Genomic DNA, 24,795 nt, shown 5'->3' with positions numbered 1-24,795 from the left:
AGAGGTGTGGCCAGTCTGCAGAGGGGGTGTGACCTGCCACCTAATTGGTTTGACCAACGTTTAGAATTGGTTTGACCAACGTCTACGCCCCTTCATAAATATATACAGTAAATTCAGCTGCTGCATGCATGATAATGTACCAGATTACATATCAGCAATACACTGTAGAAAATACACCATAGTCCAGTATAAGGTAACATATGTATGATTTAAGTGCACAGTCTGGAACCTGATCCTTAGAGTATGAGGTGGGGCCCTGTGATGTTAGTGTATTAGAATGCTTATTATTTGTACACACTCCCTTACTAATGTTTGTAAGCCTGTATCTTCAGTGATGGTCCCTGGGACCAGGGGAATGCTGGGAAGTGGGGTGGTCCAGTGTGCAGTGTGCCTGGAGTTGGAGGGAATAAACAGCACAGCAGTGAACTCACATGTCTCTGTGTCCTGATGACTGGATTTACAAACGTATGAACAAAACATGGTGTCAGAAGAAGTTTAACTTGGACTGCTAGTGCTCTCAGAGTTTGAAAGAATCTTGCTGAAATCTGTGGCTGGGATACTCTGTCTGCAAAGCCTGCCGTGTGCTCCTATCTTCAAACAGTGAGTAACCATGGATAAACTAGCTCCTCCAACCGGCATGCTGATGTCTGGTAACTTGTCTGAAAACTGGAAAAGATGTAAGCAAAGGTTTAATATATATCTTGCTGCATGTGGAGCTGATTCAGAGACTGAGAAAACGAAGGCATCCATTTTCCTCCATGTGATAGGAGAGGATGTGCAGGACATTTATAATAGTTTTCAGTTTGCTGAGGGGCAGAATATGGTGCTATCTTCTATAATGCAAAAGTTTGAAGATTACTTTGTGCCAAGGAAAAATGTGACATATGAAAGATATAAGTTTTTCACATGTGATCAGAAGTCTGTAGATGGATTTGATCAGTATGTTACAGAGCTGCAATCACTCAGTAAAACCTGTGAGTTTGGTGATTTAAAGGATTAACTGATTAGAGATCGTATTGTCTGTGGAATACCTGATAATGGACTCAGAGAGAGATTGCTGAGAGAGCAATACCTAACACTAGAAAAGGCAGTGACTATGTGTAGATCTGCAGAAATAACTAGATTTCAAGCCAAAAAGTTACACAAGGAAGCTGATGTGCATGTAGTGCAGAAAATAGAGCCATGCAAACCTCCATTCTCAAAAATGAAGCAGTCTAAACCACAGTCTAATAAGGAAATGTGTAGTAGATGTGGAAATGCTCACAATCCTAAAATGTGCCCGGCTTATGGTAAAACCTGCATGAAATGTGGTAGACTTAATCACTTTGCCAAATGCTGTAAATTTAAAAGTAAAACAACCAAAGTGCATGCTGTTAAACAAACAGATGAATTCTTTGTGGATTGCATTGAACTTTGCAGTGCAGATAAATAAGAATGGATTGTCCCTTTAACTGTGAACGAGATTGTCATTCCCTTTAAGCTTGATACAGGTGCGCAGGTGAATTTAATATCATTTCAAGACTATAAGACTTTTAGAGTAATACCTAAAATTCACCCAGCCAAAGTGAAAGTTACAGGGTACACTGGGGAGGAAATTCCTGTGAAAGGTACATGCTTAGTGACACTGAAATATAAGGGACAACAGTTTAAAACATCTCTACTAATTGTGGATAAAAATGTGCAACCGATTCTAGGATTAACCGTATAGAATGTGCACTTTTGGTGAGGGGTTGGAGGAAACCTCACAGGAGTTTAAACATTACTAGCGGCTCTTGCGCACGGGACACTTTCATATTGTTTGTTGATTCTAGGATTAAGTTCTTGTGAGAAAATAAGCTTGCTAAAGAAAGTTTTTATGGTGACATCACAAGTAGAAGATGACTGCAAATCGATGTTTACAGAATACAGAGACTTGTTTGAAGGTCTAGGTTGTTTGCCTGGAGAGCATAAAATAAATATAGACACGCAAGTTTCTTCAGTGATACACCCCTGTAGAAAAGTACCGTTTGCGCTGAGAGAAAAACTGAAACAAGAGTTAAATCGCATGGAAGCCTTGGGTGTGATACAGAAAGTTGATGAGCCTACTGAATGGGTAAACTCCTTAGTAATTGTTGAAAAGAAAAATGGACAACTCCGAATATGTCTAGACCCCAGAGATTTAAACAAAGCTATTAAACGAGAACATTTCAAACTACCAACCAGAGATGAAATCATGTCGCAATTTGCGGGAGCAAAATGGTTCAGTAAATTGGACGCATCTTCATGATTCTGGCAAATGAAGCTAGATGAGGCCAGCTCAAAGCTTTGTACATTTAATACACCAGAAGGTCGATACAGATTTCTTCGACTACCATATGGAATATTGTCTGCTCCAGAAGTATATCACAAAAAGATGCACATGATTTTTGAACATATTCCAGGTGTTGAAACAATGGTGGTCATATCGAGTTGTTCGCTCGGTAAATTTCATCGCATCGCAGCGATTTTCCGCTTAGTGCGCATGCGCAATGTCCGCACTGCGACTGCGCCAAGTAAATTTGCTAAGAAGTTAGGATTTTACTCACGGCTTTTTCTTCGCTCAAGCGATCGTAGTGTGATTGACAGGAAGTGGGTGTTTCTGGGCGGAAACAGGCCGTTTTATGGGCGTGTGGGAAAAAACGCTACCGTTTCTGGGAAAAACGCGGGAGTGGCTGGAGAAACGGAGGAGTGTCTGGGCGAACGCTGGGTGTGTTTGTGACGTCAAACCAGGAACGACAAGCACTGAACTGATCGCAGATGCCGAGTAAGTGTCGAGCTACTCAGAAACTGCACAGAGATGTCTTATCGCAATATTGCGAATCTTTCGTTCGCAATTTTAAGAAGCTAAGATTCACTCCCAGTAGGCGGCGGCTTAGCGTGTGCAATGCTGCTAAAATTGGCTTGCGAGCGAACAACTCGGAATGACCACCAATGATGGATGACATTATTGTCTGGGGATCTACAAAGGAAGAACATGATTCTAGATTGAGACAAGTAATGGAACTTGTCAAGAAAGTGAATCTAAAGCTAAACAAGGACAAATGTGTATTTGGCGTGAATTAGGGATGAGCGGGTTCGATTCCTCGGAATCCGAACCCGCCTGAACTTCATGTTTTTTTACACGGGTCCGAGCGACTCGGATCTTCCCGCCTTGCTCGGTTAACCCGAGCGCGCCCGAACGTCATCATCCCGCTGTCGGATTCTCACGAGGCTCGGATTCTATCGCGAGACTCGGATTCTATATAAGGAGCCGCGCGTCGCCGCCATTTTCACACGTGCATTGAGATTCATAGGGAGAGGACGTGGCTGGCGTCCTCTCCGTTTATAGAGAAGAGAGTGAGACAGTAGAGAGAGACACAGTAGTAATTTTGGGGAGCATTAGGAGGAGTACTAGTTACTTGCTGAAGTGATAGATAGTGTGACTGTATATTATCTGACTTGTGGGGGAGACACTGACAGTGGGGAGCAGTTAGAGTCTGAGAGCAGGACTCAGGAGTACATATAACGTACAGTGCACACTTTTGCTGCCAGAGTGCCACACTGCCATTGTGACCACACTGACCACCAGTATAATATATATTGTGATTGTCTGCTTAGGAGTACTACTTCCGTCATCAGTCATTACATAATAAATATATCTACCTGTCCGGCTGCAGTACTAGTGTGATATAATATATATTGATTTCATCTCATTATCATCCAGTCTATATTAGCAGCAGACACAGTACGGTAGTCCACGGCTGTAGCTACCTCTGTGTCGGCAGTCGCTCGTCCATCCATAAGTATACTAGTATCCATCCATCTCCATTGTTTACCTGAGGTGCCTTTTAGTTGTGCCTATTAAAATATGGAGAACAAAAATGTTGAGGTTCCAAAATTAGGGAAAGATCAAGATCCACTTCCACCTCGTGCTGAAGCTGCTGCCACTAGTCATGGCCGAGACGATGAAATGCCAGCAACGTCGTCTGCCAAGGCCGATGCCCAATGTCATAGTACAGAGCATGTAAAATCCAAAACACCAAATATCAGTAAAAAAAGGACTCCAAAATCTAAAATAAAATTGTCGGAGGGGAAGCGTAAACTTGCCAATATGCCATTTACCACACGGAGTGGCAAGGAACGGCTGAGGCCCTGGCCTATGTTCATGGCTAGTGGTTCAGCTTCACATGAGGATGGAAGCACTCAGCCTCTCGCTAGAAAACTGAAAAGACTCAAGCTGGCAAAAGCACCGCAAAGAACTGTGCGTTCTTCGAAATCCCAAATCCACAAGGAGAGTCCAATTGTGTCGGTTGCGATGCCTGACCTTCCCAACACTGGACGTGAAGAGCATGCGCCTTCCACCATTTGCACGCCCCCTGCAAGTGCTGGAAGGAGCACCCGCAGTCCAGTTCCTGATAGTCAGATTGAAGATGTCAGTGTTGAAGTACACCAGGATGAGGAGGATATGGGTGTTGCTGGCGCTGGGGAGGAAATTGACAAGGAGGATTCTGATGGTGAGGTGGTTTGTTTAAGTCAGGCACCCGGGGAGACACCTGTTGTCCGTGGGAGGAATAGGGCCGTTGACATGCCTGGTGAAAATACCAAAAAAATCAGCTCTTCGGTGTGGAAGTATTTCACCAGAAATGCGGACAACATTTGTCAAGCCGTGTGTTGCCTTTGTCAAGCTGTAATAAGTAGGGGTAAGGACGTTAACCACCTCGGAACATCCTCCCTTATACGTCACCTGCAGCGCATTCATAATAAGTCAGTGACAAGTTCAAAAACTTTGGGCGACAGCGGAAGCAGTCCACTGACCAGTAAATCCCTTCCTCTTGTAACCACCCCACCAACTCCCTCAGTGTCAATTTCCTCCTTCCCCAGGAATGCCAATAGTCCTGCAGGCCATGTCACTGGCAATTCTGACGAGTCCTCTCCTGCCTGGGATTCCTCCGATGCATCCTTGCGTGTAACGCCTACTGCTGCTGGCGCTGCTGTTGTTGCTGCTGGGAGTCGATGGTCATCCCAGAGGGGAAGTCGTAAGCCCACTTTTACTACTTCCACCAAGCAATTGACTGTCCAACAGTCCTTTGCGAGGAAGATGAAATATCACAGCAGTCATCCTGTTGCAAAGCGGATAACTGAGGCCTTGACAACTATGTTGGTGTTAGACGTGCGTCCGGTATCCGCCGTTAGTTCACAGGGAACTAGACAATTTCTTGAGGTAGTGTGCCCCCGTTACCAAATACCATCTAGGTTCCACTTCTCTAGGCAGGCGATACCGAGAATGTACACGGACGTCAGAAAAATACTCACCAGTGTCCTAAAAAATGCAGTTGTACCCAATGTCCACTTAACCACGGACATGTGGACAAGTGGAGCAGGGCAGGGTCAGGACTATATGACTGTGACAGCCCACTGGGTAGATGTATGGACTCCCGCCGCAAGAACAGCAGCGGCGGCACCAGTAGCAGCATCTCGCAAACGCCAACTCTTTCCTAGGCAGGCTACGCTTTGTATCACCGCTTTCCAGAATACGCACACAGCTGAAAACCTCTTACGGCAACTGAGGAAGATCATCGCGGAATGGCTTACCCCAATTGGACTCTCCTGTGGATTTGTGGCATCGGACAACGCCAGCAATATTGTGTGTGCATTAAATATGGGCAAATTCCAGCACGTCCCATGTTTTGCACATACCTTGAATTTGGTGGTGCAGAATTTTTTAAAAAACGACAGGGGCGTGCAAGAGATGCTGTCGGTGGCCAGAAGAATTGCGGGACACTTTCGGCGTACAGGCACCACGTACAGAAGACTGGAGCACCACCAAAAACTACTGAACCTGCCCTGCCATCATCTGAAGCAAGAAGTGGTAACGAGGTGGAATTCAACCCTATATATGCTTCAGAGGTTGGAGGAGCAGCAAAAGGCCATTCAAGCCTATACAATTGAGCACGATATAGGAGGTGGAATGTACCTGTCTCAAGCGCAGTGGAGAATGATTTCAACGTTGTGCAAGGTTCTGCAACCTTTTGAACTTGCCACACGTGAAGTCAGTTCAGACACTGCCAGCCTGAGTCAGGTCATTCCCCTCATCAGGCTTTTGCAGAAGAAGCTGGAGGCATTGAAGGAGGAGCTAAAAGTGAGCGATTCCGCTAGGCATGTGGGACTTGTGGATGGAGCCCTTAATTCGCTTAACAAGGATTCACGGGTGGTCAATCTGTTGAAATCAGAGCACTACATTTTGGCCACCGTGCTCGATCCTAGATTTAAAACCTACCTTGGATCTCTCTTTCCGGCAGACACAAGTCTGCTGGGGTTCAAAGACCTGCTGGTGACAAAATTGTCAAGTCAAGCGGAACGCGACCTGTCAACATCTCCTCCTTCACATTCTCCCGCAACTGGGGGTGCGAGGAAAAGACTCAGAATTCCGAGCCCACCCGCTGACGGTGATGCAGGGCAGTCTGGAGCGACTGCTGATGCTGACATCTGGTCCGGACTGAAGGACCTGACAACGATTACGGACATGTCGTCTACTGTCACTGCATATGATTCTCTCACCATTGAAAGAATGGTGGAGGATTATATGAGTGACCGCATCCAAGTAGGCACGTCAGACAGTCCGTACTTATACTGGCAGGAAAAAGAGGCAATTTGGAGGCCCTTGCACAAACTGGCTTTATTCTACCTAAGTTGCCCTCCCACAAGTGTGTACTCCGAAAGAGTGTTTAGTGCCGCCGCTCACCTTGTCAGCAATCGGCGTACGAGGTTACTTCCAGAAAATGTGGAGAAGATGATGTTCATTAAAATGAATTATAATCAATTCCTCCGTGGAGACATTGACCAGCAGCAATTGCCTCCACAAAGTACACAGGGAGCTGAGATGGTGGATTCCAGTGGGGACGAATTGATAATCTGTGAGGAGCGGGATGTACACAGTGATATATCGGAGGATGATGATGAGGTGGACATCTTGCCTCTGTAGAGCCAGTTTGTGCAAGGAGAGATTAATTGCTTCTTTTTCGGTGGGGGTCCAAACCAACCCGTCATTTCAGTCACAGTCGTGTGGCAGACCCTGTCACTGAAATGATGGGTTGGTTAAAGTGTGCATGTCCTGTTTATACAACATAAGGGTGGGTGGGAGGGCCCAAGGACAATTCCATCTTGCACCTCTTTTTTCTTTAATTTTTCTTTGCGTCATGTGCTGTTTGGGGAGTGTTTTTTGGAAGGGCCATCCTGCGTGACACTGCAGTGCCACTCCTAGATGGGCCCGGTGTTTGTGTCGGCCACTAGGGTCGCTTATCTTACTCACACAGCTACCTCATTGCGCCTCTTTTTTTCTTTGCGTCATGTGCTGTTTGGGGAGTGTTTTTTGGAAGGGCCATCCTGCGTGACACTGCAGTGCCACTCCTAGATGGGCCAGGTGTTTGTGTCGGCCACTAGGGTCGCTTATCTTACTCACACAGCTACCTCATTGCGCCTCTTTTTTTCTTTGCGTCATGTGCTGTTTGGGGAGTGTTTTTTGGAAGGGCCATCCTGCGTGACACTGCAGTGCCACTCCTAGATGGGCCCGGTGTTTGTGTCGGCCACTAGAGTCGCTTATCTTACTCACACAGCTACCTCGGTGCAAATTTTAGGACTAAAAATAATATTGTGAGGTGTGAGGTATTCAGAATAGACTGAAAATGAGTGGAAATTATGGTTTTTGAGGTTAATAATACTTTGGGATCAAAATGACCCCCAAATTCTATGATTTAAGCTGTTTTTTTAGGTTTTTTTGAAAAAAACACCCGAATCCAAAACACACCCGAATCCGACAAAAAAAATTCGGTGAGGTTTTGCCAAAACGCGGTCGAACCCAAAACACGGCGGCGGAACCGAACCCAAAACCAAAACACAAAACCCGAAAAATTTCAAGTGCACATCTCTAGCGTGAATACACTTACCTTTATGGGCGACGTGGTCTAGGATCAAGGTGTAAAACCAGACCCAAGGAAAATATCAGCCATAATGAACATCGAACGTCCTAACAACAAAGACTACGTCAGAAGATTCCTAGGAATGATCACTTACTTAGGAAAGTTTATTTCTCAACTCTCTGAACGAACAGCCTCTCTTAGATGGTTGTTGGACAAAGATAACGAATGGATGTGGTCACATGAATAAGAAGAAAGTTGGCAAAACTTGAAACAGATCATTACAGAGCAACCAGTGCTAAAATTCTTTGATCCTGCGAAAAGAATAAGAATTTCAGCAGATGCTTCGCAATTTGGCCTAGGCTCAGTGCTGTTACAAGAACATGAGGATACATGGCAACCAGTAATCTATGCATCAAGAGCACTGACAAGTGCTGAAACAAGGTATGCTCGGATAGAAAAAGAACTTCTAGCGATCACATATGCATGTGAGCGATTTCATCAGTTTGTGTATGGTCAACCATTTACAGTGGAAACTGACCACAAGCCATTGGTAGCTATCATGACTAAATCATTACATGACTGTCCCATGAGAATTCAATGAATGCTTATCAGACTACAGAAATATGATGTACACTTGCTGTACTGTCCCGGCAAATACATGTACATTGCTGATACACTTTCTCGTGCTGTGGACAAAAGTGAAGGTTCCAAAAGTCTGATGGATGAAGAGATAGAAGCCTACGTTAATTTGATCGTAGCTTCTCTACCAGTGTCTCTTGCAAGACAAGAACAGATTAGGAAAGAAACTGAGACAGATGACACAATGAAAGTGTTGAAAGATATCATTCTGAAAGGTTGGCCAGCAGAAAAACATGCGTGCCCGCTGTCTATCCATGATTATTGGATGTACTGCAGTGACCTTACAGTTGTTGATGGTATTATTTACAAAGGCAATAGGTTTGTCATACCTGCACGACTAAGAAAAACTATGCTGTGCAAGATACATGAAGGCCACTTAGGAGAAGAAAAATGTAAGCGGAGAGCGCGTGAAGTTATGTATTGGCCAAGAATGAACCAAGACATAGCACAGACTACAGCTACATGTGAATTATGTCTTACGTATAGACCGAAACAACAAGTCGAGCCACTGAGTCCTCACGCAGTGCCAGAGAGACCGTACCAGAAAGCTGGCGCAGATTTGTTTGATTGTAATGGGAAAACGTACATTGTCATGACCAGTGGCGGATTTAGGGGGGGGGGCACCAAGGCACGTGCCCCCCCCCCCCTGTCATTTTTTTTTTTTACTGTGCAGTCAAATAATGTCCGCACACCCGCCCGAATCAATTATGAGGCTGCTGGATGTCAGTCACAGTCAGCCACTGTAATCCCTCCCCTGTCAGCTGCTCCACCTTCCTGCATGTTTGGAGGTGGAGCTTCCAGATTCAAACCCGCCGCAGCGCCGCTGCCGCTAAGGGACAGCTCACCGCCAGCCCACCCACACACAGCGCACTGCCGCCGGGGGTCCGGGACAGCACACCGTCGCCGCCGCCGCTGAGGGACAGCGGAACGCCAGCCCTCCTACACACAGCGCACTGCCGCCGGGGGCCCGGGACAGCGCACCACAGCCAACGAGGGACAGCGCACCGCCAGCCCCTGGAATTACACCGCCATCCGCCTCTGAGGGTCCCAGCCAGGGCAGACACCAAAAGTAGATGCACGCTGCGCAGGTGCTGCGGACTGGACGCCCAGGCCAAGAAGAATCCTGGCCCTGCATTCTGCACTGGTTGTGAGTGTGTGTCTGGCAGGTACGTGCAGTCAGGGGAGGCAGTGCCGCCCCCGCCATTAATGAGCCATTAATGTTTAAAATAATATAAAGAAAATACTTATGACACATTTTCTGTGTCATACGTAATCTCTTTATATTGTACTATGCATTTTAAAACTTTTAATCACTATTAGCAGTGGGGGGGGGGCAGCGGCGGGACCCGGCGCTACAGTAGAGCCACAACTATAGGAGCGCGGCGTGTGGGCAGCGGCGGTGGGACCCGTTGTTAGAGCTGCCTACAGCAGTGGCAGCTCCAGAGATAACTGGAGCACCAGAGCTGGGGTCAGCACGCTGCGGCACCGGGCAGCGCTGGTGCCTGACCACCCAGGCGGGGGGTGGGGGGGGGCAGTTGTGCGGTGGGGGGGGGAGGGTCTGGCCAGCTCACCCCCCAGATCACTTGGACTGCAGCTCTCCCCCAGGTGTGCAGCACATTCAATCTGGAGGATCCGATCTGATGCTCACGGGAACGCGCATCAGATCGGATTGGAAACGCCTCCAAAATGCCCGATTTCATCCGATATATTGGGCCGAATGCCCGAAATCGGATGAAATCGGGTTCTATCGTCCTAGTGTATGGGGCCCTTTAGACTTTGCTGTACACATGGATAGTGACTGTCTTTGCTGTTACCCCTCACACAATTGGACACACCCACTGAAACTTGGCCACACCTACTCCACTTCTAACTCCACCCCTCCTTGATAGCCCAACCACTTATGGTGCCCCCCCTGTAATTTTTTTCTGGATCCGCCACTGGTCGTGACTGATTATTACTCTAACTACCCTGAGGTGAAGACACTACATACAACTACTAGTAAAGCCGTAATCAATTGCATGAAGTCAATCTTTGCAAGGCATGGTGTTCCTATGGAAGTGTTCACTGACAATGGTCCTCAGTTTTCCAGTGCTGAATTTAGACAATTTGCTGATGAGTGGGAATTTGTCCATACTACGTCAAGTCCCCACTATCCACGCTCAAATGGGTTGGTGGAAAGTTCAGTAAAAACTGTAAAGATCTCATGAAAAAAGCTCAAGAGGGTAAAGAAGATTTATACAAAAGTATTTTAATCTACCACAGTACACCTTTACAGAATGGACTTTCTCCTGCACAAATGCTGATGGGAAGGAGGATTAGAGCAAATCTCCCGATACATGATGAACTGCTTAATACACATAACTCAGCGTTGGTCAGACTGAGTAAGGAACGTCAACAGGCGAAACAGAAACTGTTCCATGACAGACGAACAAAACGCTTACCTGATCTAAAATCGGGTGACCGAGTCCGTCTCAGAGATCACGAGAAGGTATTTGGGTGCAGAAAGGTATTGTGCAAGCACAAGTAGCACCAAGATCTTATACTATACGTACGGAGCATGGAACGGAAGTAAGAAGAAATCGGGTGGATTTAAGATCTCAACCTAACCATAATGAAGACAACATGACTAAAGAATACCCTTCATCTGACATGTATGATGATCCTGATAATGGTGAACCACGATTCTAGAAAGGTCCAATATGGTCGATGAAACGCAGACTGTGTATGAAAGACCCAAAAGGGAAATACGCAGACCTGAGAGACTCATTGAAACGTATTAGATGATGTTCTTAATATGACGTTGTTAATTGTTGCATTGCAGCGTACAGGGCTTATCTTTAAAGAAAATAGGATGTGATGTTAGTGTATTAGAATGCTTAATATTTGTACACACTCCCTTACTAATGTTTGTAAGCCTGTATCTTCAGTGATGGTCCCTGGGACCAGGGGAATGCTGGGAAGTGGGGTGGTCCAGTGTGCAGTGTGCCTGGAGTTGGAGGGAATAAACAGCACAGCAGTGAACTCACGTGTCTCTGAGTCCTGATGACTGGATTTACAAACGTATGAACAAAACAGGCCCCAGGCAGTGGGGCCCACCGGTGGTTTCCCCTGTACCCCTGTGGGCCAGTCCAAGCCTGAGGGTGCCGCGTCCCCTTGGGTGTGGTATAGCTCATTGACAGTTAAAAGATAGTCGTTAGTTAGACACTATATGGTAGGCAGTTAAAAGTCAGACAGGGTCAAAAGTCAGACAGGGTCAAAAGTCAGACAGGGTCATAAATCAGACAGGGTCATAAGTAGAACACAAAAAGAAAAATTTTGTGTGTTTTTAAACATTTGGTGAAATTCGGACCCTTGCAGGCTCGCTGTGCTCACCACACCTTGGGCTCGGTGTCTCGCTTCGCCCGCCACAACTTTACTAAAGGGTAATAGTTTGTGACATGGATAGTAAATGAGGCAAAAGTTGTAAAAACACAGTGTCTGACTTTTCACCCTGTCTGACTTTGACTGTCTGACTTTTGACCCTGTCTGACTTTGACTGTATGGTGTCTAACTAATGACTGTCTATCTTTTAACTGTCTATAGACAGGAACCTGTCCCCTCACATGGCTCACTTAGTTTACTATTCACAATCTTAGTCCACGTGGGAAAACGTATGAAAACGTTGAAAAAAAACTTTTGAGTCTGTTAACCTTTTAAACTGTCTACTTTTTGTATGTCGACCTTTTGACCGTGTCGACCTAATGCATGTCGACCATTAGTGGTTGACCTATTGACTGTAGACCTTGTTAGTGTAGATCTATAGACCGGACACCAGAGTTTATACATATAGGGGAAGCTAATTGTCATGTTAAATGCACCGTCTGGGGCCTAACGCTCCAGGTGACCCATACATTCCCGCATATAGGCCCTCAATCCGAGTTGATCGCTCGCTAGCTACTTTTTGCAGCCGTGCAAACGCATAGTCGCCGCCCACAGGGGAGTGTATTTTCGCTTTGCAAGTGTGCGAACGCCTGTGCAGCCGAGCGGTACAAATTTTTTTTTTGCAGTTTTAGAGCAGGTCTGAACATACTCAGCCGCTGCAATCACTTCAGCCTGTCCGGTCCCAGAATTGACGTCAGACACCCGCCCTGCAAACGCCTGGACACGCCTACATTTTCCCTACCACTCCCAGAAAACGGTCAGTTGACACCCACAAACGCCCTCTTCCTGTCAATCTCCTTGCGATCGGTTGTGCGAATGGATTCGTCGCTAGAAGCGTTGCACAGCAATGATGTTGTTTGTACCCATACAACACGCGTACACATGGCGGTGGCTATGCATGCGCAGTAGTAACCTGATCGCTGCGCTGCGAAAAACGTCAGCGAGCGATCAACTCAGAATGAGGGCCATAATACGGAATTTATGGCTTAATGCGGATAACTGCGGATTTACCATGCAGAGAAATGGACTGATAATTGAATAGCTGCCGGTGCTAAACCTGTAGTTTTACCCACATGGTAAATACGGCGGGTAACTGATCTGCCCCATAGTAACATCACCTTAGTATAATACTGTAATCTCATTATGGTCCCACCACCAATGCAGGGCCTATAACCTGAGAGTGTTCCTGGGTAGTAATGGAAATGAGTGAATAGAACGTTTTCTTTGTAGTTTTTTTAAATAATACAAACACAACTGCCCGAATTTGGCTGCCACAAGAGGAAACAAACTCTATTGTTAATTGTTGCTAGTAACACATCGGTATCCGGACACAGAGACAATGACAGGGAACACGAGCGCGCCGGGGGGCTGGCCGTGTCATGTAACACATGTGTCTCTGTGAGCGACATTCTGTAATCATTGCACAGGTGCAGAATATCCCGGAAATATCTGTTCAATTAATTGTAGCTAGGATATACAAAGTTATGTCACAGTTACTTCATCTTATATAATATGCCTGGAAGGCTCTGGTATTGCACCCTGTGCCGGATTCAGGTCCTGAAGCAAAATAAATAATCATACAAAGCCGCAATGTTTGGTACTTTGCGCATTATTTGGACCTGGACCCGCCGGCACTGCATGTAGAAATGACCTGAAAAGTGGTTTGGTGGCCATTTTCCCAGTGATTCGCACAAGTACAATAGAGGCATACTTGCCTACTTTTGAAAAAGCATTTCAGGGAGAGTGTGAAAGTAACTCAGCGCGGGCGCGTACCGCAACATCTGAGAGGCGTGTCATAAAAATAACATACATCCAAATGTAAATGAGCCATAAAGTTAGTAAGATCTACTTGCTGAAGAAAAGACACTGATATTTGTCAGGATTTGCTTGTGTATTGTGTTTTACAAGAGGTTCCATATACTGTAAATGGCCATAGGGATCATTGTGCCTTATAACCAATGCATGGAAATGGCACTGATGAGCCCATTTGAATGTATGTAAAGATCTCTGATTTATTCCCCCCCCCCCCCCCCCCCCCCCCCAATAATGTAACAGCTATATAAGGGGGGTAAGGTACAATCAGGGAGATTGCTGGTCTTTTCAGGGAGTCAGGGAGATTGCTGCTATTTCAGGGAGTCTCCTGCAGAATGAGGGAGGGTAGGCAATTATGAGTAGAGGTGTCCCTGGAACAAGGAGCAGGCGCCATGTTCCTGGAGTCCTGAGCATGTGCAGTAGACTCTGGCACAAAGCCAGTTGCCAGTGTCTACAGTGCTGCTGCTGGAGATGAGAGGCCCACATGAGACTGAACATGGGCCCCCTCCTCTCTGCCCCTGTTTTTGACAGAGATTTCCTGGCCTCTTGGAAGGAGCTGCAGGCAGGGCCATCTATTCATATGGGTTCAATCTTTCCAGGCGTACCAGAGCTTTGAAAATCTGTCCTGGATAACCGGAGACATCTGACTATAAAGCAGTGGTCCCCATCTGAGCCTGTTAATTGCGGTTCCAAGCCAGATATCTCAGGTTCTGTCTGACTCAGTGTTTTTCCGAGGGTATACTCCAAAAGCTGGGACTCTCCCCTTTTGGTGGACACTGGCAGCATGTCTCTACTATGCCCAGAACCAGAGATATCAGCCTTCCAGCAGCTGGTCCCTGCTCCAGCTCCACACGCCTGATATGCAGTTTTATATTCTCGTTGGTGGATTGCTCTGACTCCTGAACTTTGATTCCCAAGTCCCCAGTTCCTCCTGAAAGGTGAGACTCTAGTTTATGTCCCATTCAAAGCTAAGAAATCTATGTGCGATACCTGCATTCTGCAGTGAAGCAAGCTGCCCTTCCAACGGAAAATGATGAATATTAAGCCCACTCCACTATCCTCCCCTCCCCTACGTATTAAACACCCCCTACCACCCTGGAAGTCATGTACCAGGGCCCCTTCTACAGTTTACTGTTCACTCCCGCCCCATCTGTGCAGTAAAGGAGTAATTGGCAGAAATTACTGCTCCAGGTCCTACATGCTGAGCGGAAGATAGAACACCCCCTACCGCCCGCGGGACATCAAAGCTGCCGCTGATAGCTCCCCCCACCCCTACCTCTGGAGGATGGGCCCGCAGTGCATTGCTTTGCCCAGGGGCCTACACTGCTGTTAAGACGGCCCTGGCTGCAGGGACCAGCCTGCTACCTCATGGGTTCCTCAGCCGGCTGATGGTGTTGTAGGTGATCTGATGCTGTGACCACGTAGGCAGCACTGGGTCACACATGCATGCAGGAGGCGTTAGCTTATACCAGACGCCTCCTGCTGCATTACATATATGTGCATACATTCCCCAGCCACATCTGAATCCAGTCCCCTGTATTGTACAGTAAGGTGAATCAGTCAGATGCACCGGGTAGCTAGTGAGAATATGCCATGCGTGTCTGGCACAGTGTGATGTAGAGATAACGGATGATCTATAACCTGGTTGGAAGGACACTTCTCCTCTTGTCTCTTTTCCAACTAATGATGACTGTCTCCTGTCTCCACTCAGCTTTACAGTGTGGAAACTTCCAGGATCCCTGCATCAACGGAGGGACGTGTCTGGTGCTACAGAATGGAACCCACCACTGCAGGTGACACATAATTCCCACATTACGGCACGTCTGTGTTCTTCAGCATTGTCTTATTTGCACAGTGCAAGCAGTCTTGTAAAACGTACTAGATAAATGATAGCTAGAATCCAATTGGTTGCTACTGGCAACTTCTGCACCGGTCCTCTTTAGAAGGTCTGATACATCTCCTCTCATGGCATGTACAATATCTATTCACAGCATGTGACAGTGGTGGGGGGAGTGAAAACTAGAATACAACAGTAATGAGGGTAACAGACCTTGCATGTGACATACGAATTCTAGACTTCCCTGGTAGCCTATAATTGTGGCCATATTGCTGGGACTCCCAGAAAGAGTGGGGATCTCCCTGAAGTGTCTAACGATATCCCTGACGCTGGCCCGAGTAGTTGCAATGTAGATATGATGTCATCACTCTCCTCCCACCCAGTGGTGCAAGTAGACATTTTTTCTTAGTGGTATTGATAGTTAAAAATGGGCGTGGTCACGCGCCGTGAGGGGGCGTGGTCACATGAAACTAGGGAAGTGGCTACATGACAATAGAGGCAAGCCACATTATGCCACACACACATTATGCCACACCTCATAATGCCCATTACACATTATGCCACACACCGTAATGCTTATTACACATTATGCCACACACCGTTATGCTTGTTACACATTATGCCACACACCGTAATGCCCATTACACATAATGCCAGACACCGTAACACCCATTACACATTATGCCAGACACCGTAACACCCATTACACATTATGCCAGACACCGTAACACCCATTACACATTATGCCACACACCGTAATGTTTATTACACATTATGCCACACACCATTATGCTTATTACACATTATGCCACACACCGTAATGCCCATTACACACAATGTCAGACACCGTAACACCCATTACACATTATGCCAGACACCGTAACACCCATTACACATTATGCCACACACCATAATGACCATTACACATTATGCCACACACCGTGATGCCTTACATATTATACCACACACCATAATGCCTATTACATATTATGTCACACACAGTTATGCCACTGACACCATTTTATGTCCCACACACAAATATGCCCCTTAGAAATTATGCCCCAGCGGTGGGCTGGTGGTACTGCGTGCAACGACCATATTTCTTAATGGTACTCCATACCACCCTGTACCACCCTACTTTCAACACTGCTCCCACCATGGAGGAAACACTGGAAGAATAAGGATGGTGTGAGCTACAAGAAAATGGCCTCCGCTCTCCAGTACACTGATGGCTATATGAGTACTCCTTACCCCGGCAGTGTATGTATGCGAGGCCAGTGCTGTAAGGCGCACAGTCAGTGGATTATTGAGCAGCGGTGGAAGGTGTTTTTCTGTATGACAATGAGCTTACTGTATGATATTGTACGGCCTATAGATGTGATTATCATTATGCGTCACAGAAGTTGTGTCTTCTCTCATCTAGTTGCCTGGAGGGGTTCCTAGGTGACCACTGCCAGTTGGTTGGGCCGCCCTGTTCATCATTCATTTGCCAAAATGGAGGGTCATGTTCACGCCTATCATCCTCAGAGTATCGCTGTACATGTGGGCCCGGATGGACAGGTGAGTTTAATGCTATATGGTATGACCGTATGGGATTACGTATGTCTAATAATGTCAGCAGTCTGTCTCGGATTCATTATGATAACTCACAAGGGGTTTCCATACAAACTTCATGTAACCTTTTGGATGCATTTAGAAATGTTATTTTATTTGTAATGTTCCACAGGGCCCCTAGGGAAATCCCGGTTGGGCCTTACTGCCCGAGGGCTCCATTCTTTAGGGGCCAGGTTCTAGCATATGCACTTGAGTTATATATTGTTACTTGATTAAAGGGTCAGGTGGTGGAGCAGGACCATGGAATAATACGGGGGCTTCGTTCATTACAATGGAAGCTACACCAAGATTCGCCCTCTTGCCAATCAAAGTTAGTAGTCCCAACACACCCCTGTCCTCTCTAGTGGTTGGCCAAGCCTCTGTGGCGGATGGCCACACCTCCCTTGTGGATGGCCACGCCCGTTATCCATAGGTCCCTACCTCTGCATCAGTCCGACACCAACAGACAGGGCACAGAATCACAGACACAGTATTAGGAGAGGCGCAGTAACCATTAATATCAGGAAAGATGTAAAATAAGAAAATAAGCTGAAATCCCGGAAATAATTTTAACGTTTTACAGTACATTTAGTTTGGGTAGAGATTTCCTCTGCGTTCTGTCTGGTAATAGTATTACAGTTGTGGGCTATGAGGTCTTGTCTGTTCTTAGGACACAGGGTACAGCTAGGCTGAGATTCCTAATCACATATCGCCGCTTTAAAATCTGCAGCTAAAATGCCAGAAAATGTGAGATTTTGACCAAACGCCGCTCATTACATTTCCCCCTTGTGTCTATCAGGAGAAAGGAGTTCAGGCCGCACCCGGTTTTCCTGTAAATTATAAGACCTTGAGTCACGTCATTCTTACCATTTACCGACTATTGTAAGGATACTGTTTTATGTTCCAGTAAGATGACAATAGTGTCTCATGTGACTGCATCATGCCTCAGATTTCCTCACTGTTCTTCTTTTCCCCTAACATCTGACCCACCTACCCATCCACCCATTGGTGGCCACGGTGACTTACTCAGCTGTTAGTGTACATTAGTGTGTACACATCTGGGTCATCACTGATAGCAGCAGATTGCAATGTACCCTAGTACCAGAGTCCATTCCTAGTACCAGAGTAAACACAACAGTGCACCCACCTTAATTACCAGGAAGCCACAAACTCATTATTAAAACACGTAAAAAATGGCGTGGCATTCATGCAAGAAATTGCGCTACTTATCGGTGGCTGTTTTAAATTTCCCGGTCAAACTCCCTGAGAAGCAAGCCGCCGCTTAGTAAATATACATAGCCCTTAGGCACTACAAATGTCCTCATTCCCTTTCTTAAATGCTCAAACAAGTAGTTTTTGTCACTTTTATCGTCGTTTTCTAGCAACCATTCAGTTTGTACCTATCATTTTTTAGAATGTACTTGATAAATGCTACCTTAAATGTGATTGGTCGCTTGGGGCAACTTCTCAACTCTTTACACTGTTTCATACATCTCCCTCATAATGTCGTAGAAAATGGAATAGAAAGCTAGATGATCCTAAGGAGATGTTAAGGCAAGATTTCCATTCCTCCTCTTTCCTACAATGCTGCAAAATATAATTATCTCAATGGGAATTTATTATAAATAACCTTTTCACAATGTAAAGTCAGCTCCACATCAATGATATTGGAGATATGTGACGTAGAAGGTATCACTGTTTTGGAGATATGGGTATCTAAGGAACATCGAATAAAACCGGTCGTCATACTAGAAGAGTTAGATTTTGGATTCCACAATCCAAACAGATGTATAGCCTAATAAAATATATATATATCGTGTCACTTAGGTAAGAACTGCGAATACGTGGATCACTGCACAACCAACCGCTGCATGAACAATGGAAAATGCGTCAACAAGGCACCGGGGTTTGAGTGCCAGTGCCAGCGTGGCTTCGATGGGGAGGCTTGTGAGAAGGATGTAGATGAATGCCAAGAAGCTGGCACCTGCCGGAATGGAGGACTTTGTAGTAACCTCTTCGGGTCTTTCCAGTGTATATGCCCAGCTAAGTATGATGGCATCCATTGCGAAATGGTGAGAGGGGACTGCTCCTTTAACAGCTGCCTGAACGCAGGGAAGTGCCATCAAACAGTTGGTGCCTTGTACCAGTGTGTGTGCCCACCAGGTGAGTGCTTGGCCTTGATTGGTGTCTGTTAAACATTAATCATATGGCTGATGTGGGTGGGTGTTGGCGCATTAGTAATAGGGTCTTGTTGGCTCATTCATGAATGGTCTGCTTTACTCTTTAGGTTACATGGGTTCTCAGTGTGAGGAGAACATTGATGACTGCATCAACCACAAATGCCAGAATGGAGGTACCTGCTTGGATGGACTGAAAAAATATAGCTGTAACTGCTCCCCTGGATGGGAAGGTAGGTAGATCAATCAATCTCCCCTTCATCAAAACACGCGTCTATCAATTTCATTCCTCTCTCATTGCATTCATATTCTACCATAAGCTAGCCACAGATCGTCATGCTTCCACTCTGTGCACGAGCTGAGCTATGGGACCACTGTCCAATTCCGCCACACACACATGGGGTTGGCCAAATGGACCAAATTTGGGGGGGTTGAGTCTTTGACCAAGAAATTAGTTAAGTCCAGTAGGAGTGCCCAAGGGGCTGGGAAAAAGTACAGGATCCAGAGCCTGTCAAAGAAGTTTAACCACGCAACCCAACATGGTGTGGTGAGGCCTCCTTTAGCAGCACCAGTTGTCACTAGAGGTGACGTCTCATGGGCATGTCTGAGAACGCTGCTGCATTCTCAATCGCAAATTCGCTGCTTCAGAGGCTAGGTGTTGTTGGGTATGAGGAGCATAGCTATAGCAGGCAAATGTTGCAATTACACAGACCATGGAACCATGTCTCATCGGTTGTGCACTTGGCATAGCACAAAGGGAAGTCTGAGATTAAAATTTACATAATCCCGCATCTTCTATTGAGAGAGCGTCTGCGTTCACGGCTGTATTATCAGCCATATCTGAATCAGGCCCTGAGTCGTGTCTGTGCGCAGTGGGTGGCAAATTCAGCCCGATCTCCTGCACTAGTATGAGGTAGGTGTCATTTCTAGGTGTAATTGATAGTGATGATTGGTGCTCAGTGGGCCATTGCGATTGCCTAAGTATGTACAACTCAGAATACCGGCGTATAGTCGCATCAGCATTCCTTTCGCAGCAGACACCCGGAATCTCCTTCGCGTTTCATAGGACTCAGAATCAAGCTTTAATTCAGGAGTAACACTTTCAGCTGATAAAATCCAAACAATTCTTTTTAATGTGCGATAAACCCAATCCAGAACATTTTTGGACCAAAAATAAACGAGGATGTTTATTTTAAAAATTCCATTTCTCTTTATTTTGTCACAATGTCTGCCGCTACCGTCTGTCTCTTCCTCTCTGTTAGGAAGCTATTGTTCGCGAGACATTGATGAATGCCAGGCTCCCGGCATATGTAAGAATGGTGGCACTTGCCAGAACATGCCGGGTGAATACAAGTGTGTCTGCGTCAATGGATATGACGGCAACAACTGTGAACACAACATTGATGATTGTGCAACAGCCACCTGTGGAGATGGAGCTACCTGTGTGGACCAGGTCGGGACTTACACCTGCGAGTGTCCCCGGGGAAGGATTGGTGAGTTCCTGTATATGGCCAGTGAGACTCTCTGTATCTATAACTTGTCTCAGGGTATATAAATCTATTATGGCGTACTACCCAACTTTGGTAAAGCTCTTTGTATCAGTGAAGAGGAATTGTATCTCCTCCTCTTCATACATAACCATCTCCACCACTTAGAATTCCTTTTTGCCCTGTAATTGGGAGGATAGGACGGGGATTCAGTTCATCTGTATTTTTAGTCCTATAGCTTTAAGCCGAGTAGCGGTTGGTGGTTTCCTCTTGGCAATAATATCTTAGAACTCTAACATCATAAAATAAACTAAAGACAATGAGACGTGATTGGCCAATAGACATGATTGGCTACAATTTTAGCAATGAATATGCAAGTCAGAGGGTGGCCAAGAAGGCTATTGCGCACTCACCTACAGCCAACGCAAGGGGTGACTGTATAACCCATGACGCAGCCTGAGTTGTGGAGAAACCACCTTCCACCCCTTAGCACATGATAAGGTGCCCAGCCCCCGTCCACATCCTTCCCTTCATGGGTTGTGGCTCATGTCTACACTAACTGGGTTAGTGCTCCACATCTACTCCCTGTACCTCCACAAGCCACTGAGGACAATACTTTAACGCCCCACTGTGACCCAAATAAGATTCATGAAAACCCTCCCAGTATCTTTCCAAATATAACCTCCTTACCTCCTCCCACCAATTCCCTGTTTAATGCAAACTACAGTATGAACACGCCAGCAATCCTTACAGATTAACAATTCGCCCACAGTCTGCCTATAAGATGGATTCCACTCACAACCTGTTCGTTTATCCACCATCAGGATAATAAAGCCTTCCATTATCTTTATTTTACCAGTGATTAATAAAGGTTGGCATAATGTGTAAGGCGCATTATGTTTATAAGTACAATAATAATGTGTGTTGTGTAAGGGGCATTACTGTGTGGTATTATGTGTATAAATGCATTATAAAGTGTGGCATTATGTGTATAAAGCAGGAATGTCCAAACTGCGGCCCTCCAGCTGTTGAGAAACTACACATCCCAGCATGCTCTGACACAGATTTAGCATTCTCTGACAGCAAAACTGTGTCAGGGCATGCTGGGATATGTAGTTTCACAACAGCTGGAGGGCCGCAGTTTGGACATGCCTGGTATAAGGTGCTCTACTGTGTTGCGTAACATAGAAAAAGTCACTACTGTGTGGTCTAATGTGAATAAAAATTAATATGGTGTAGTGTAATGTGAATAAGGAGCAATGCAGTATGATGTTATGTGAATGAGGGGCACTACTGTGAGGAGTAACATATATAAGGTAAAGTGGTACTACTGTGAATAAGGGACACTATCGCATGATATAATGTGAATAAAAATCAATATGGTGTAGTGTAATGTGAATAAGAAGCAGTTCAGTGTGATGTAATGTGAATAAGAGTCACTACTGTGAGGAGTAACATATATAAGGTAAAGTGGTACTACTGTGAATAAGGGACACTATCGCATGATATAATGTGAATAAAGTTGCACTACTGTGTGGCGGAATTTGAATTGGGGGTACTATTGTGTGGCCATGCCCCTTTCCAGCAAGAACACACCCCTTTTTGGGCTGTGCGCCGAATGTGCTCACTATTCCTATTTAAAATATAGGGGGTAGAAGCACCAAAATGAGGACTGCTATGGGTGAGGGTTGATGGTGTTGGGAAAGGGGTACTTAGTCAGAGGCGGAACTAGCAGCGGTGCTAGGGGGCACCAGCCAAAATCTTGCCTAGGGCATCAGCTGGCTCTGAGTACAGGTCTACAACATCGGTTGAACTACGGCTGCAGGCTGTCACTGTCACCTTGCAGGGGACTCTAGTGTATACTGGGGTACCTTTAGATGCTGTGCCTTATGTAAAGAAGAGCAAAGAGCTACAATAGCAGCATTGGGGTCTGGACCACATCTCACAGAGGTGTGCTAATCAAACAAGCAACCTCAATCCAGCTTTTTAAAGACAGCCTGTTCCATCCTTTAATGCAGTGGCCGTAGGCCAGGCTGTGGGGAAGAGGAGTTTCCAGAAACTGGAACCCCCCCCCCCCTTCCTATGCTCTATAATACATAATTACTTCCATACCAGTATTTTAATTGAATTACAGGATTGCACCTATTTCTCCTGCACCTAGGTCTTTTATGCCATATGGAAGATGGTTGCCTAAAAAATCAGTGTCACCCAGATGCCACCTGTGACACTCACCCGTCGTCTCACAGGGTCTTCTGCCGCTGCCAACCTGGCTACACTGGACCCACTTGCTATGAAGACCTGGATGAATGTCTGCTAGGTGAGCATCCTGAATAATCACTAGACTATTATATATAATCACCTCTTTATACTGCGAGTCTCACATATTTCCTCTGACCAACATCCTCCATTCCTCCGTGTGCCTTGTTCCTCCATTCTCTTTCCCACCGCATATGTGTCCTATGCACATTCATATCTCTTCCTCATGTTTTCCGTTCCCCAGGCCCATCTCCCTGTGAGCATGGCGGAGAGTGTGTAAACACCAAAGGCTCTTTCCTGTGTAGCTGCCCCCTTGGTTATACGGGTACCCGCTGTGAAATAGAACAGAACGAATGTCAGTCCAATCCCTGTCTCAATGGAGCCGTCTGCCTCGACTTCCTGGCTAGCTTCCGGTGTATGTGCACCCACGGTAAGAAGATGCTCATCTATAGAGGAGAGATGACCCATAATTAGCGGGAGCCCAGGGCAACCAATTAGATTCTATATTTTATCAACTATCATTATCAACTATACTATCATCAAATTACTGTATATAAAACAGTAGCTGGTTGGATGCTGGGAGCAACTTCTCCGTCTGTCCTCTTTAGATGGTTTGGTACATCTCTCCCTTAGTATGGAGTTAATATTCTTTTATTTTTTTAATATCTTCCCATCTTCAGGATACGAGGGAGAGCTGTGTGAACAGGAGCTAAATGAGTGTTTAAGCTCTCCCTGCCAAAATGGTGGGAACTGTACAGATCTGCTGAATGGATTCAACTGCTCCTGTCCTCTGGGTGAGAAACATGTCCACATACTTTACACCCAACTCATATACAGTACATCAGCTGAACATAAAGCAAAGAAAGTCCTGCTATAATGCATAAATCATATTGGTGACTTATTTTTCTTCCTTTATTTTCCTGCTCCAAGCATTTCCCTTGGTCCTAAATTCATGTACTTACCGCCTACTCTATACTCTCCCTTATTCTGTAACATCGTCCTCTAATTTCCTCTTCCTGTTCCTCAGGTTTCCAGGGATCTCACTGTGAAACAGATGTGGATGAGTGTTCTAGCTCTCCCTGCCATTTTGGCCGCTGTGTAGACCATTCCGGCTTCTTCACGTGTGAATGTTCAGCTGGATTCACTGGTCTATGGTGCGAGCAAGACATTGAAGAATGTGAGAGTCAGCCATGTCAGAATGGTGCCCGATGCCAGGATGTACAAAATGGCTTCCAGTGTTTGTGTGAGCCAGGAACCACAGGTAAGGCTGCGCTCTCTTCTGCCACTAGTTCTGGTTCCTTACACCTTCTGTTCATGCTTTAATCTTTCTATAGCCATAAATACATAGCAAGGTTCATAAACATATCCAGCAATCCCAACCTTCATAAATTCTAAGGGCTATATTTACTAAGGTGTGGGTTTATGGAAGTGGAGATGTTGGCCATAGCAACCAATCCGATTATAGCTATTATCTTCTAGAAGGTGCTAGATATATGGTAAGTAGAATATGATTGGTTGCTATGGGCAACTTCTTCACTTCTATAAACCCACATCTTAGTAAATGTACCCCTAAGTGTGATGATCCAGAGGAGTGCACACCGGTTCCTAATGTGAGGGCGCCAATTTTGCCTCACCAGGAAATAAATCTTATTTTTCAGCCC

At 45.8% G+C, this 24,795-nt stretch overlaps 1 protein-coding gene across 1 annotated transcript in view; it reads left to right on the top strand.

The window, feature by feature from the left end:
* NOTCH4 (notch receptor 4) overlaps positions 1 to 24,795 on the top strand; it is a 102,586-nt gene that overhangs the window by 44,181 nt on the left and 33,610 nt on the right. Inside the window, exons 2-10 of the mRNA XM_063938180.1 lie at positions 15,496 to 15,577; positions 17,045 to 17,181; positions 19,042 to 19,377; positions 19,502 to 19,624; positions 20,654 to 20,884; positions 23,040 to 23,195; positions 23,379 to 23,564; positions 23,815 to 23,928; positions 24,162 to 24,395. Coding sequence (XP_063794250.1) covers positions 15,496 to 15,577; positions 17,045 to 17,181; positions 19,042 to 19,377; positions 19,502 to 19,624; positions 20,654 to 20,884; positions 23,040 to 23,195; positions 23,379 to 23,564; positions 23,815 to 23,928; positions 24,162 to 24,395 — 1,599 coding nt within the window. The remainder of the gene's footprint in view (positions 1 to 15,495; positions 15,578 to 17,044; positions 17,182 to 19,041; positions 19,378 to 19,501; positions 19,625 to 20,653; positions 20,885 to 23,039; positions 23,196 to 23,378; positions 23,565 to 23,814; positions 23,929 to 24,161; positions 24,396 to 24,795) is intronic.

This window comes from Pseudophryne corroboree, chromosome 8 (assembly GCF_028390025.1).
Source record: "Pseudophryne corroboree isolate aPseCor3 chromosome 8, aPseCor3.hap2, whole genome shotgun sequence".
Classification (NCBI taxonomy): domain Eukaryota; kingdom Metazoa; phylum Chordata; class Amphibia; order Anura; family Myobatrachidae; genus Pseudophryne; species Pseudophryne corroboree.
The sequence above is the reverse complement of the archived record's forward strand: the minus strand, read 5'-3'. Positions and strand labels throughout refer to the sequence as shown.